The sequence below is a fragment of the Gadus macrocephalus genome, chromosome 16 (assembly GCF_031168955.1).
Source record: "Gadus macrocephalus chromosome 16, ASM3116895v1".
NCBI classification, from domain to species: domain Eukaryota; kingdom Metazoa; phylum Chordata; class Actinopteri; order Gadiformes; family Gadidae; genus Gadus; species Gadus macrocephalus.
Window position 1 is genome coordinate 9581190 of NC_082397.1, and position 11779 is coordinate 9592968.

The window sequence follows — 11779 nt, forward strand, 5'->3', positions numbered from 1 at the left end:
GTTAGAAATGCATTTAATTACATCATACACCAGTTACTGGTTCATTTAAATCAATTCATTTAGTACGTGCTTTTACCAAAAGGTACAGACAAAGTGATTTTGTGAACCATGAAGGTATGCACCATCAGAACACGTCCCACAAGTGCTACACAACTAAGTTTCCAAAGAATATAGCTGGGGGAATGAAAAACTACCTTTTTTTGTGCTGATTGCTTCTGGAAACTTACAAGTGCTTATAAGTCAGACAACTCAAGAACGCAAATGCAATCAGTGTCAAAGTAAGAGCAGATTCAGTTGCAGTTCCTGAATTACACTTTCCCCCATATCCTAGACAAGGTGTCATCATAGTTGCTCAAATACCCATCAATCATTATTGTCAGTTTGAAGATGCTCTTGGTGCCAGGTCTCTGGGGGTCTTATCAGTGGAAAGACAGAAAAAATCACTTCCCCCATGGCAAGAACAACTTTTTTCAAAGTAAGTACAGTTGACCTTAATGAAGGCACAGGGTTATGCCTATGTGAGCCTCAATCGTGCTTGACTCAGAAGAAGGTGGCATCCTAGTATAGAATACTCAACTAGTAGACTAAGAGGCAGTCTGATTTGCTCTCCTGTTAATACTGAAAACAGCTCACTCTCCTTCCCTTGCAACTACTCACCTATTATTATTCATTTTATATTGTAGCCTCTCTACATCAATGTGTGACTGTGTGAAATCTTTTCACATATAAGTCCATCACAGCTAATTAGCTTAGAGCTTGGCAGAATTTCCTTATTGTGATGTTACAGATAGGTGCAATAATAGAAGAAATGCTAACTTTATCTTTAAGACTTTCCCATTCCCAATGGTCCTACGACATATTGCTTCATAACCACTTAACGTAAAAAATGAGGGCAGCCTGAACGCTACATTTATGATCATAAAAAAAACATCACATTGCCTCTGCTTACATTACCTCAGCTTTGGTGAATTCTTTCGAAATAGATGATGCAAATGTAATTGCATCATCTATTTTGAAACAATTCTCCAAGGCATCTTCAATTAGGACACATGGGTTTGTCTCGATGACTTTGTTGACCTGAATTTACCACCTAACTTAATTCAATAACAAACCAATTTACTCCCCAATTATAAGTCCCCCGGCCCGGGTTTCTGTTGTTTTCTCGAGGCAGCATTCACCCGATATCACAAGATGGTTCTTCTTCCCTGCTTCCTCTCTATGGCAAGAAATGACTTTGCACCAATAGACCATCCATTCCCCACACAGAGTGGGTCTCTATGCTAATGCAATGTTTAAATCGATTTAGATAGCAGATGTGTTTAACAGGTGAAAGTTTAATGTTTTGTCAAATGCAGAGCTTTTTTAATCGGTCATTTACCTGCCAAGAATTGATCTTGGCTGGTGAACAAATGGGTTCAAATGTCATAATAATGACATTTGGGAAACTCTAGTCCAACTCTAATGTACAGGATACATCTTTGCTCTTGAAATACAATTCGGAATATGGCAAAGCCTTATTGAATTTTCTCCTATGTGCAAATAGTGTTTTTGTTTTTCATTATACAATCAATCTATATCTACAAGTATTTTGCTTGCTTTGTACTGATCGTGTCTGCCTGCCTCTCTACCATCCTCTCTCTTGCTGTTCCCTGAGGTGCCCTCTTCCCTCCAGTAATGTGTGTCTTCTCCTGGCTCTGGTTTCTCTGTGGCCTCCATGGGTTGGTCACAGGAGAAGGGGGGCCCTGCAAGCTGATGGTGGGGCCCGTCTCAGGAAGTGTTTATCAGAAAGGAGATATAGTGATCGGAGGTCTGTTTCCTGTGCATGTGAGGGCACCACAGCCTGAGACGGAGTTTGATAGCATCAGGTTAAATGCTACATGCTCTGTGTAAGTGGACCATTGCATGAAAATGTTTCTGACTCATATTCCAACATGTGATTCAATACTTGTATAATTGTCATATTTAATTATTTAGGTGATGTTGAATGTGTTATCTGCTCAACATTTCCCTAGAACTGTCTCACTTTTCTTTCCCAAACCGCTGTTCTCCATCTATTCCAACCAGTTTTAACCAGCGAGCATACCGCTGGCTGCGCACCATGGTTTTTGCAGTGGAGGAGATTAACAGTGACCCTCACCTCCTACCCAACCTGACACTGGGCTATCTGGCAGCAGACACCTGCCTGGCTGAGAGCACCACGCTCTCCACAGCCTTGACCATGGTGACCGGCCTTCAGGTTTCTAGAGCCGGCGACGGATGCCAATCTGCCGCTGCTGTCCCAGTTATCATTGGGGACGCAAGGTCCTCCTCCTCCATGGTTATTGCAGACACTCTCGGGGTGTTTGATGTACCAATGGTGAGGACGATGTATTAACATTATAATAGTACCACCGGTAAAATGCTCATGGCCAGGCTACCTCTCTCAGCTCTCTAGCAGAGTCACCTGATCTCTTTTCCTGCAGTTGTTGTCACGAAGGGGCGGTCGAAATATGAACGCCCATGATGCATATTGTAGATGTATACCTTTCAAAATGAATAATAAATCCTGCTATACGTATAGTTATCATACATTTGATTGATAGATTTAATTTATAATGTACCATTTACAGAATGTTGAGAGGGGGTGGCATGGCATGGTAGCCAGTGAAAAATTGGAAATGGAAGTGAAATCTTTTACCTTGGGTGCGACCTTGTTGTACATCACCAAATCATGTGTTATACTGATGTCAAAATGTTATAGGCTGTATTCCTTCTTTAACAAACGCACCTGTTGAAATGTTACCACCTAAATGATCGCTTTCCCTTGTATCACAATATATACACCCTGCCCATCTTCGGTTCATCCTCTTGTTTCCTTGTTTCTTTTTCATATTCCCTTAGGTGAGTTATATGGCTTCATGCGTGTGCTTGAGTAATAGTGTGAAGTACCCCCGATTCTTCCGCACAATGCCCAGCGATGCCTTGCAAGCCCGGGCAATGGCCAAGTTGTTGCAACTGTTAGGCTGGTCCTGGGTAGGCCTTGTCTCTGCAGACGATGACTTTGGCAGGTTTGCCATTCAGATACTAACGGAGGAGCTCAGGGGAACTGGAGTATGTGTTGCCTACCACCAAGTGGTTCCAAAGGTAAAGGAGGATACTTTCATTTTCCATACTTTTTTTTATACTTTCTTTTGATATTTTCATCACAAATGCAACAGGCAGACATCAGTGGGCTGTCAAGTGTTGGTGGGGGGGGGGGTCACCCTGTCAACTTTTTGGGGCAAATTGGTAAATGGTTGGTATCTTACTGGTCTCTAATTGGCATTTTCTCTCTCTGTCACTTTTATCTCCCCCTTTTTATTTACATAAGGGTTATGCAAAGGAGAAATTGAAAAGCATGGTGGAGGCCATTAAGAGGTCCTCTGCTAAAGTGGTGGTGACATTTATCATCGGGCAGGATGCAAAGGTATATGTTTATTCAATTCACACAATTTACCTGCGGTTAAAACAGCTGACACTCTCAAGCACACCAAAAAGATGTATGGGCACAATAAAGTGTGCTCTCTGTCCTCACAAGGCCTTGATGGAGGAGGTGGTTCTTCAGAATATAACAGATAAACAGTGGCTTGCTAATGACGCCTGGGTGACCCTAGCCGCCGTGTCTGCTGCTCACAACATACCCTCTTTAGCCGGGACACTTGGATTCGCTCTGCGCAAGGCTGACATGCCTGGCCTGGGTTCGTTTCTCACTCATATACATCCTACAAAACCCTCACCTCATCCTGACCCATTTAAGCCAGAACTGTGGGAAGCAGTGTTTGGATGTTCATTAAATATTAAAGGAAGAGCAAAAACTTCAAACCCTTGTTTGGGCTCGGAAGAGATAGGTATTTGGAGCTTGCTCTATTCTCATGAGTTACATACATTGGTTCCTTTAGTCTGCCCTGTGTTTATATTTTGCATGTGTCTTTGACATCGACTATCAGCTTTGGGGAAGAGTATCTATGCAGATGTGGCCCAATTGAGAGCAACCTACAATGTTTATAAGGCTGTGTATGCTATTGCTCATGCTATCAAGGATATGCTGGCCTGTTTGCCTGGAAGCGGGCTCTTAATCAATGGCCAGTGTCCTGATGTCATGAACTTTCATCCCTATGAGGTAAAATAATCCCGATCATATAAATCAAGTTACCCACCTGATCCTTTATTTTCCAGAATATCAATAACCTCACCTTTTCCAGCTTTCTCAGTATATCGGACGTGTCAACTTCACCACACCATTGGGGGAACAGTTATACTTTGATGAAAACGGAGACCCGCCTGCCTCTTTTGACATTCTGAACTGGCACGTCACACCTCAGGGAAAAGTGGAGTTTGTCAACATCGGCTATTTTGTGTCGTCCGAAGGCTCAGGCGGCCGGTTTCACATCGACATGGACAGGGTTATCTGGGGTGGAGGACAGGGAGATAGGGTGTGTCTTTTTTTTTAATTCGAACATCGACCCTGAACGTTGAAATGTGTAATAGGGCATTTATTTATGCCTTTTAAAATTTAGGTACCTGTGTCTATATGCAGCACACCTTGTCCTGCTGGTACAAGAAAGGCTGTGCAGAAAGGCCGACCGGAGTGCTGCTTTGACTGTGTGCGTTGTCCCGGGGGGGAAATCAGCAATGAAACAGGTAATGCAGAGAGACAACGCACACTGTGCTGGTTGTATCATTTTGCTCATGCACCTTGTTAAAAAAAGCTCTTCCATGAATTATCTATCTGTAATGTATATTTGTACTTTCTACATATCCCCCACGTCTAGGATCGGTTGATTGCATTCGGTGTCCAGCGAGATTTTGGTCGGATTCAGATAATGCAGTCTGCCTGCCACAGCAGGTTGACTTTCTATCCCATAATGACGTCATGGGTATAATCCTGTCAATTGTATCTGTTGCTGGAGCAATAATGACTGCAGGCACCTTGACAACATTCTTATATTATCGAAACACACCGTTGGTAAATTCTAGTTATAGTGCCTTCCACATATTTGCATTGATTTTCAATATTTCAATATAACTGGGGCAACATTAAACTCATTTTACATACAATGCACCTCATTCATTTAGATGTGTGCAATATCTTACTGCTATGACTTCACACTCCTCTCTTTCCTTGCTTAAGGTACGAGCCAACAACTCTGAAGTCAGCTTCATGCTCCTGGTGTCACTGAAGCTGTGCTTCCTGTGTGCCCTGGCCTTCATTGGGCGCCCAGTGGCATGGTCCTGTGCACTGAGACACACCCTGTTTGGGATCAGCTTTGTGCTGTGCATCTCCTGCCTGCTCAGCCGTACGGTGGTGGTCCTGGTGGCCTTTCGCTCCACGCTACCCGGGGAAAACCTCATGCGCTACTTTGGGCCGGCCCAACAGAGACTTGGCATCTCTTTCTGCACCTTGGTTCAGGTGATTTTGTTGCTAAAGGGATATTCATATAGATCCACATTTTTAAAGAACACACAACAATTATTCCTGAACCCATTGTTGGGAGCGGCATGTGGCTCAGGAGGTAGAGCGGATTGGCTGGTAACTGGAAGGCTGCTAGTTCATCTCACGCTCACTGCTCCCGACGAGCTGGCTGTCGCCTTGCATGGTTGACACAGCCGTCGGTGTATGAATTGTGCATGCATGGGGGAACGTTATTGTAAAGGGCTTTGAGTGGCTACTGGTTAGAAAAGCGTTACATAAATGCAGTCCATTTACATTGTCTTCCAATTCCTAACCGATAGGTATTGATATGTGTACTGTGGCTGGTCCTGGCCCCACCACAGCCTGCAGAGAGAGGTGTTCGGGAGAATCGAGGACCCAAGATAGTCCTTGAGTGTGACGTGGGCTCTGTGGTGGGCTTTGGTCTTGTGTTGGGGTACATAGGCTTCCTGGCCTGCCTCTGTCTCCTACTGGCTTTCCTGGCTAGGAAACTACCTGACAACTTCAATGAGGCCAAGCTCATCACCTTCAGCATGCTGATCTTCTGTGCTGTCTGGGTGGCCTTCGTCCCAGCCTACATCAGCTCTCCAGGGAAGTACACTGTGGCTGTGGAGATCTTTGCCATCCTGGCTTCTAGTTATGGCCTGCTGCTTTGCATCTTCGCTCCAAAGTGCTTCATCCTCCTTCTAAGACCTGAGAGAAACACCAAGAAACACCTGATGGCCAGATAGAAGGATAACTTACTGAATGAAATACGTGATTCAATTTAAGTCTTGATTTATTTTATAATTTAATTTGTGTCAAATTAATGAAAAATCTATTAAAGGAAGTATATTGAAATCTTTCCCATAATTGTTTGTTGCAATTTCTATAAGTCTTTCTCAAGAAATGAATCAGGCATATAAAGATATATTTTCAAGGTTGACAGTCAGTGTTTGAGAATAAGACCAAAATGATGTCAACACATCATCATATAAATTATGTTGGAAGTAGGCTGACCCCATTGAATATCGGTTAGCATCTCCGAGTGACAAAATCCCACCGGACTATCTTTAAGGTAAGAGCAGTTCGGGGAAGCTATTTTAGAGTCTACCTGCACCAGGTGTCAAGGATGGTTCGTTAACTTGCAATTGGTAATATTTGAACTGCAGCTATCACTCTGTACAGATAAATTGCATTCATAGAAAATAATCCATGGTCCATTGAACAGCAGGTTGACAGGTTTCATTATTTGGAAACAAAGAACTTTAAATAATTTATTGATTTTCCTAAAAATCCCTAGTGAGTGATTCTGCTGTGAGACTAACCAAAATCAAGAATGTCGCTAACAATGAAGGAGAGCTGTTAAACATTTTAAATGTTTTATTTTGAACAACCACCGCAACCATTGAGTTGTTGTAATGAACAATCCCCCATGGAACATAAATGTGAAGGGTTTGGCTGTGAATGACAGCTGGAATATAAACACAGGATATCTGAGGAACCAACGACTGATTCTCAATCCTCTATTCTTATTGAAAGGATGTTCCTTTCAATATCATCCTTTCTAATGGTGGTCTTAGAGTGTTCCTCCCTCCGTAAAATAATTGGACTGTCACAAGACAAGAATAAGCCGAAAAGGCTAAACCAAATATATACAAGACACCGCTGATATGCAGCCTGAACAATGTCATTTTCTAAATGAATCAACTTCTTATAGAAGGAGGTAAAGAAGGAAAGGAAAACACTTTTGGCAAGTATATATATTGTTTGAAAAATTGTTGAATAACAGACCAGGGACTTTATGATTGAGATTGAGTTAGCAAATACATTTCTACAATGAATGACTGCAAAAAATATAAATAGTAAGTAATAAATATCTTTCCGATAGCAGCCCAAAAGGGGGGATGGAACTTAATCATTGCACAGATGTCTTTGACATTAGATGTTTTCGAGAGTTTTTTTCTGGCTTCAGCAAGATTATGTAACATTTGGGAGCAAAAATACAGGCTAACAGGCCATAACTAGAAGCCAGGATGGCAAAGATCTCCACAGCCACAGCATACTTCCCTGGAGAGCTGATGTAGGCTGGGATGAAGGCCACCCAGACAGCACAGAAGATCAGCATGCTGAAGGTGATGTACTTGGCCTCATTGAAGTTGTCTGGTAGTTTCCTTGCTAGGAAGGCCAAGAAGAGGCAGAGGCAGGCCAGCAGGCCAATATAACCGAGGACCAGAGCAAATCCTAGAGCTGAACCCTCGTCGCATAAGAGTATAACGATAGCACTCTCTCTAGGCATCAGTTTTTGTGGAGTAGGAGGAGCCACCGTCAACCAAATTATACAAATAATAACCTGTATTGAGATAAATGTGTTTTATAATACATTACTAATTATTTCCAATGCACATTACCAATGCATACATTTATTGGATATCAACAAAGAAAAGTACAATTCTCACCTGGACCAAGGTTGAAAGGGTAATGAAGGCTCTTTGCTGTACAGGTCCAAACCATTTCATAAGATTGCTGCCTGGAAGTGTTGCCCTAAAGGCCATCAATACCACTATTGTTTTACCCAGAACACAAGAGATACAGAGGACAAAGGTGATCCCGAAAGCTGTTTGGCGAAGCATACAGGACCAGTCTGAGGGACGGCCGATGAAGGTCAGAGAACACAGGAAACACAGAGTCAAGGAGAAGAGAAGCAGGAAGCTCAGCTCAGAGTTGTTGGCTCTAACTATTGGAGAAGATATGTGACAAGAGAATATAAAGATAACCCAACAAGTGCACAAGGAGCCAAGCAGGGCAATAGTTATGAGGGTTATGCCCATGGTGTCGCTGAAGGACAGGAAGTCCACTTCTTTGGGAAAGCAGGCTGTTCTCTCAACATTGGACCAAAACTGCGGCAAGCAGAGTACACACTCTATGGAATCTGAGGAAAGGAGAAGACAGCTTTAGTTTCCAGGGCCTATGCATTTCATGGTTCATGAATCTCACTGTTATAGTTTATGAATAGAGACTTACTGGTCTGATTACTAATCTCCCCAGCTCTACAGACCACACAGTCATGGCAGCATATAGGAAAGTTTGGTCGGATGGCCTTTCTGGTGCCTTGTAGACAAGGACTGCTGCATACTGACTCAGGAACCTGGGATATAATGGACAGAAACTGTCCAGTTAATAAAATTCCCAGCAGCACAGCCAAACACTGGCACACACAGGCGTCCCGTTGTGAGGCACAACCAACGCTAGGCTTGTGCAACGTGTGAGGAATATTATCCTTACTGTTGTCTTGTTGCCATTCCATATAATGTTCTCTTCTTGGAGCTTGAGTTTTTTCTGGTCAGCTGTTGCTGTCCCATCAAACATGCCAATGGTTACAATTTGCTCGCCATCAAATCCCAGTTGCCAATTGAGTAGATCATAAATAGCGACTGGGTCACCATTGTGATCAAACTTGGTCTCCTCACCAAACTGATTAATGTAATCCACTTCCTTAAGGTAATGAAGAAGCTAAAGAGAACCATCTGGTAACCATCAATTCATCAAAATGATAAACTAAAAGTATACTGTGAGAATCTGTGCAGTAGCCTACCTGCCATGGCTGTATATTGGTTGCATCTGGACAAGCCTTCAGTGGAAATGGTCCAGCATCCTTCTTGCAGCTCATCATGGATTTAATCGCATGGGCAATAGCATAGACAGCTTTGTAGACATTGTAAGAAATCCTTAGTTTGGAAAAATCGGAGTAGATGTTTTTCATACTTCTCAGATCCTCTGATCCAGAACACAGAGGTTTATCATTTTCAATTTGATTTCCAGAATTGGCACCTAAACGGCACCCAAAGACCTTTTCCCAGAAAGGAATCAGAAAGGGATTCTCAGAGGCATCTGGGTTTGAGGGGTGTAGACGCAGTAGAAAGTCTTGAAGGCCAGGAATGTATACTCCTCGGACGGCTAACCCTATAGTGCCTTGGAGGATTTGATGGTACTTGGGAGGGGTGGAGAGCACAGGGGCTGTGCTCCATGCCTCACTGGCCAGCCATTGTATCCCTGTTAGTCCCTGCCTGTAAACAGGGACAATAACAAATGTATTGTACCTTCAAACTGAATGCAATGGCTTACACATTGCAGATCATGTTAGAAGATCTTATCAACCGGCATTTAATTGAAAGGGATATGTTTGCATGGTATTGTGGAGATATGCTTGTAGAAACAATGCTTCATGCCTGAGTGCCTCATCAAACAGTGCCCCAGCATCTTGTTCCACCGCAAACACCAGGACCACCAAAGCTCCTGAGGATCGAATCCTGGAAACAATAGCGGCCAAGGCCTCTCTTGCATGGTTCTTGGGGATTATCTCTTGGAGGGCCACACAGGCACCAAACTTCTTAACCTTTTGAGAACAACCAAACATATTCGTCCAACATACCAACATTCATCACATTAAGTTGATACATTTCAATAATGTTATAATAATATAAACAAAATATATAAAGGATATATACAGTACTTACCTCATTAGCAAAGACAGCTGCACCACTACGACCATAAACGTCATCTCCTGCTATTACTCCTACCCACGACCACTGGAAATGTTTGACGAGCTGAACTAGTGCATCAACCTTTTAAAGGAGAGGAAAGTATGAAACATAAGTAAAATAATAATAATAAAGACACATTTCAGGTTAGGCACAACATCATAAAGGGCAAATACTACATTCATGGGAAATAGATTAAATAAAGAAAATGTGTCACACATGAGACCCTAACCTGGAAGAGGTCACTGGGCATGGTTCTTAAGAAGGCAGGGTACTCCTTTTTGTTACTGAGACAAGCACAGCTGGAGAAATAGCTCACCTGAGAGGAGAAATGTGTAAAATAGACATCACAATCTCTCAGAATTTGTATACTAAAGTGAAGATGGGTTACATTAAAAGACAATGGTTCTGTCTGACCTGAGGCACATGGAAGGCTCCGAGGAAACGAGCCACGACGAGAGACTGGGTTGATCCGGCGTCCCCTATCACCACAGGAACAGTCCCGGGACACATGTGATTATCCACCATCTCTACCTCTGAATCTTGCTCGGTTCCCATCAGCTCCATGGCAGCCTTCAAGGCCTGGTAGGGGGTGCTGCATGAGTCATAAATCTTATAGCCCAGAGTGACGTTTGGAAGGAGTTTTCCCTCCCTGTTGATCTCTTCAATTGCAAAGATCATACTTTGTGCCATGCGAAATATTCGCAAGCTAAAGCTAAGGGGAAAAAAGGAGAGAATATTCACTGAATGTAAAGGTTATAGTACGTATACCATCCAAAAATATGTACGTACGTGGAAAATATTTTACAAGGGAAATATAAATCACATCTGTCTCATGAATCTTTAACTCCTTTGAAATCAATATGTGTCGAAAGATTGTTGATCTTACCTGGTGCAGTGTAGGTTTGAAGGCAGGGTGGTGAAGGAGCGATGTGGCTCCACTACTGTTTCATGAAGAGGAAACAGACCCCCTAGTGTGACGTCCCCAATCCTTTGCAGAACAGGCAGGGATAGGGACCCCGGCGTTTGTTTGCATTGCTGTTCATCCTGGTCACAAATTACTACAGACATTCCCGACCACAGCAAATGTAAAAGCAGAAAGTCTGACCAAAAAGCAGAAGCCTTTGTCACAGCACCTTGCAGCCAATTCATTTTCAACCCAATCCAAAGAAAGGTTCTATGAGGCAAAGAAACTGTTGAAACAGTGGCAGTGTATCAGATCTGAAGATGCAAGTCTGGACAATCCATACCAATGTCGATTCATTTAAATCTCATACATGTACGTCTATGTAAACAAATGAACTACTCCATGACACGGGAAAATAAACAGGAGCCCTCAATATAAGATCGGTGTATCAGAAACTTTGCAAAAACAACAGAATTCACATGGGGCAAATGTAGGGTAGATTGTAGAGGCTCATACATTTCTTCTAGCATATCCCAGTGAAACACCATGGACATCATATAACAACCTATGGAGATGCACGTGGGTACACCACACCTCGCGGTCAGCTCAGAGAGGCTTTATATGTGCTATCTGCCTCATACGATTGCTGGCAACGAAGGATTCATCTCCCTTGCGGTCAGATCAATGGAGAGATTTAAACAGATGATTTCAATAGCGGGGCAAGGATTAAAAAAAAAGAATAGAGTAGAGTGAACGTTGGATCATAACAGAGAGGGGGGGGGGGTTGTTTTTAACTGTCAGCATGGATAGTTGTATGCTTGGTTGGGGCTCGCTTATGCCTGAGTGATGAAAAGAGGCACTAGCATGTTTTTCCATAAACACATCCAGACACATGCACAAACA

The 11779-nt window shown here is 42.9% G+C and overlaps 2 protein-coding genes across 2 annotated transcripts; one reads left to right on the forward strand and one right to left on the reverse strand.

Annotated features, from left to right (window-relative positions):
- Positions 1-1049: 1049 nt before the first annotated feature.
- LOC132475050 (extracellular calcium-sensing receptor-like) lies at positions 1050-6180 on the forward strand. The gene is made up of 12 exons (XM_060076016.1): positions 1050-1053; positions 1730-1886; positions 2065-2356; positions 2881-3123; positions 3350-3445; positions 3557-3866; positions 3966-4138; positions 4221-4451; positions 4536-4659; positions 4791-4984; positions 5150-5428; positions 5752-6180. Exons 1-12 carry the CDS (start codon positions 1050-1052, stop codon positions 6178-6180), a joined length of 2532 nt encoding a protein of 843 aa, XP_059931999.1.
- Positions 6181-7346: 1166 nt separating this feature from the next.
- On the reverse strand, positions 7347-11083 carry LOC132474628 (extracellular calcium-sensing receptor-like). The gene is made up of 10 exons (XM_060075423.1): positions 10859-11083; positions 10387-10684; positions 10202-10288; positions 9946-10053; positions 9658-9824; positions 9024-9495; positions 8714-8941; positions 8453-8576; positions 7888-8360; positions 7347-7781 (listed from the first exon to the last, which is right to left on the reverse strand). Exons 1-10 carry the CDS (start codon positions 11038-11040, stop codon positions 7347-7349), a joined length of 2574 nt encoding a protein of 857 aa, XP_059931406.1. The 5' UTR covers positions 11041-11083.
- Between the last annotated feature and the right edge of the window lie 696 nt (positions 11084-11779).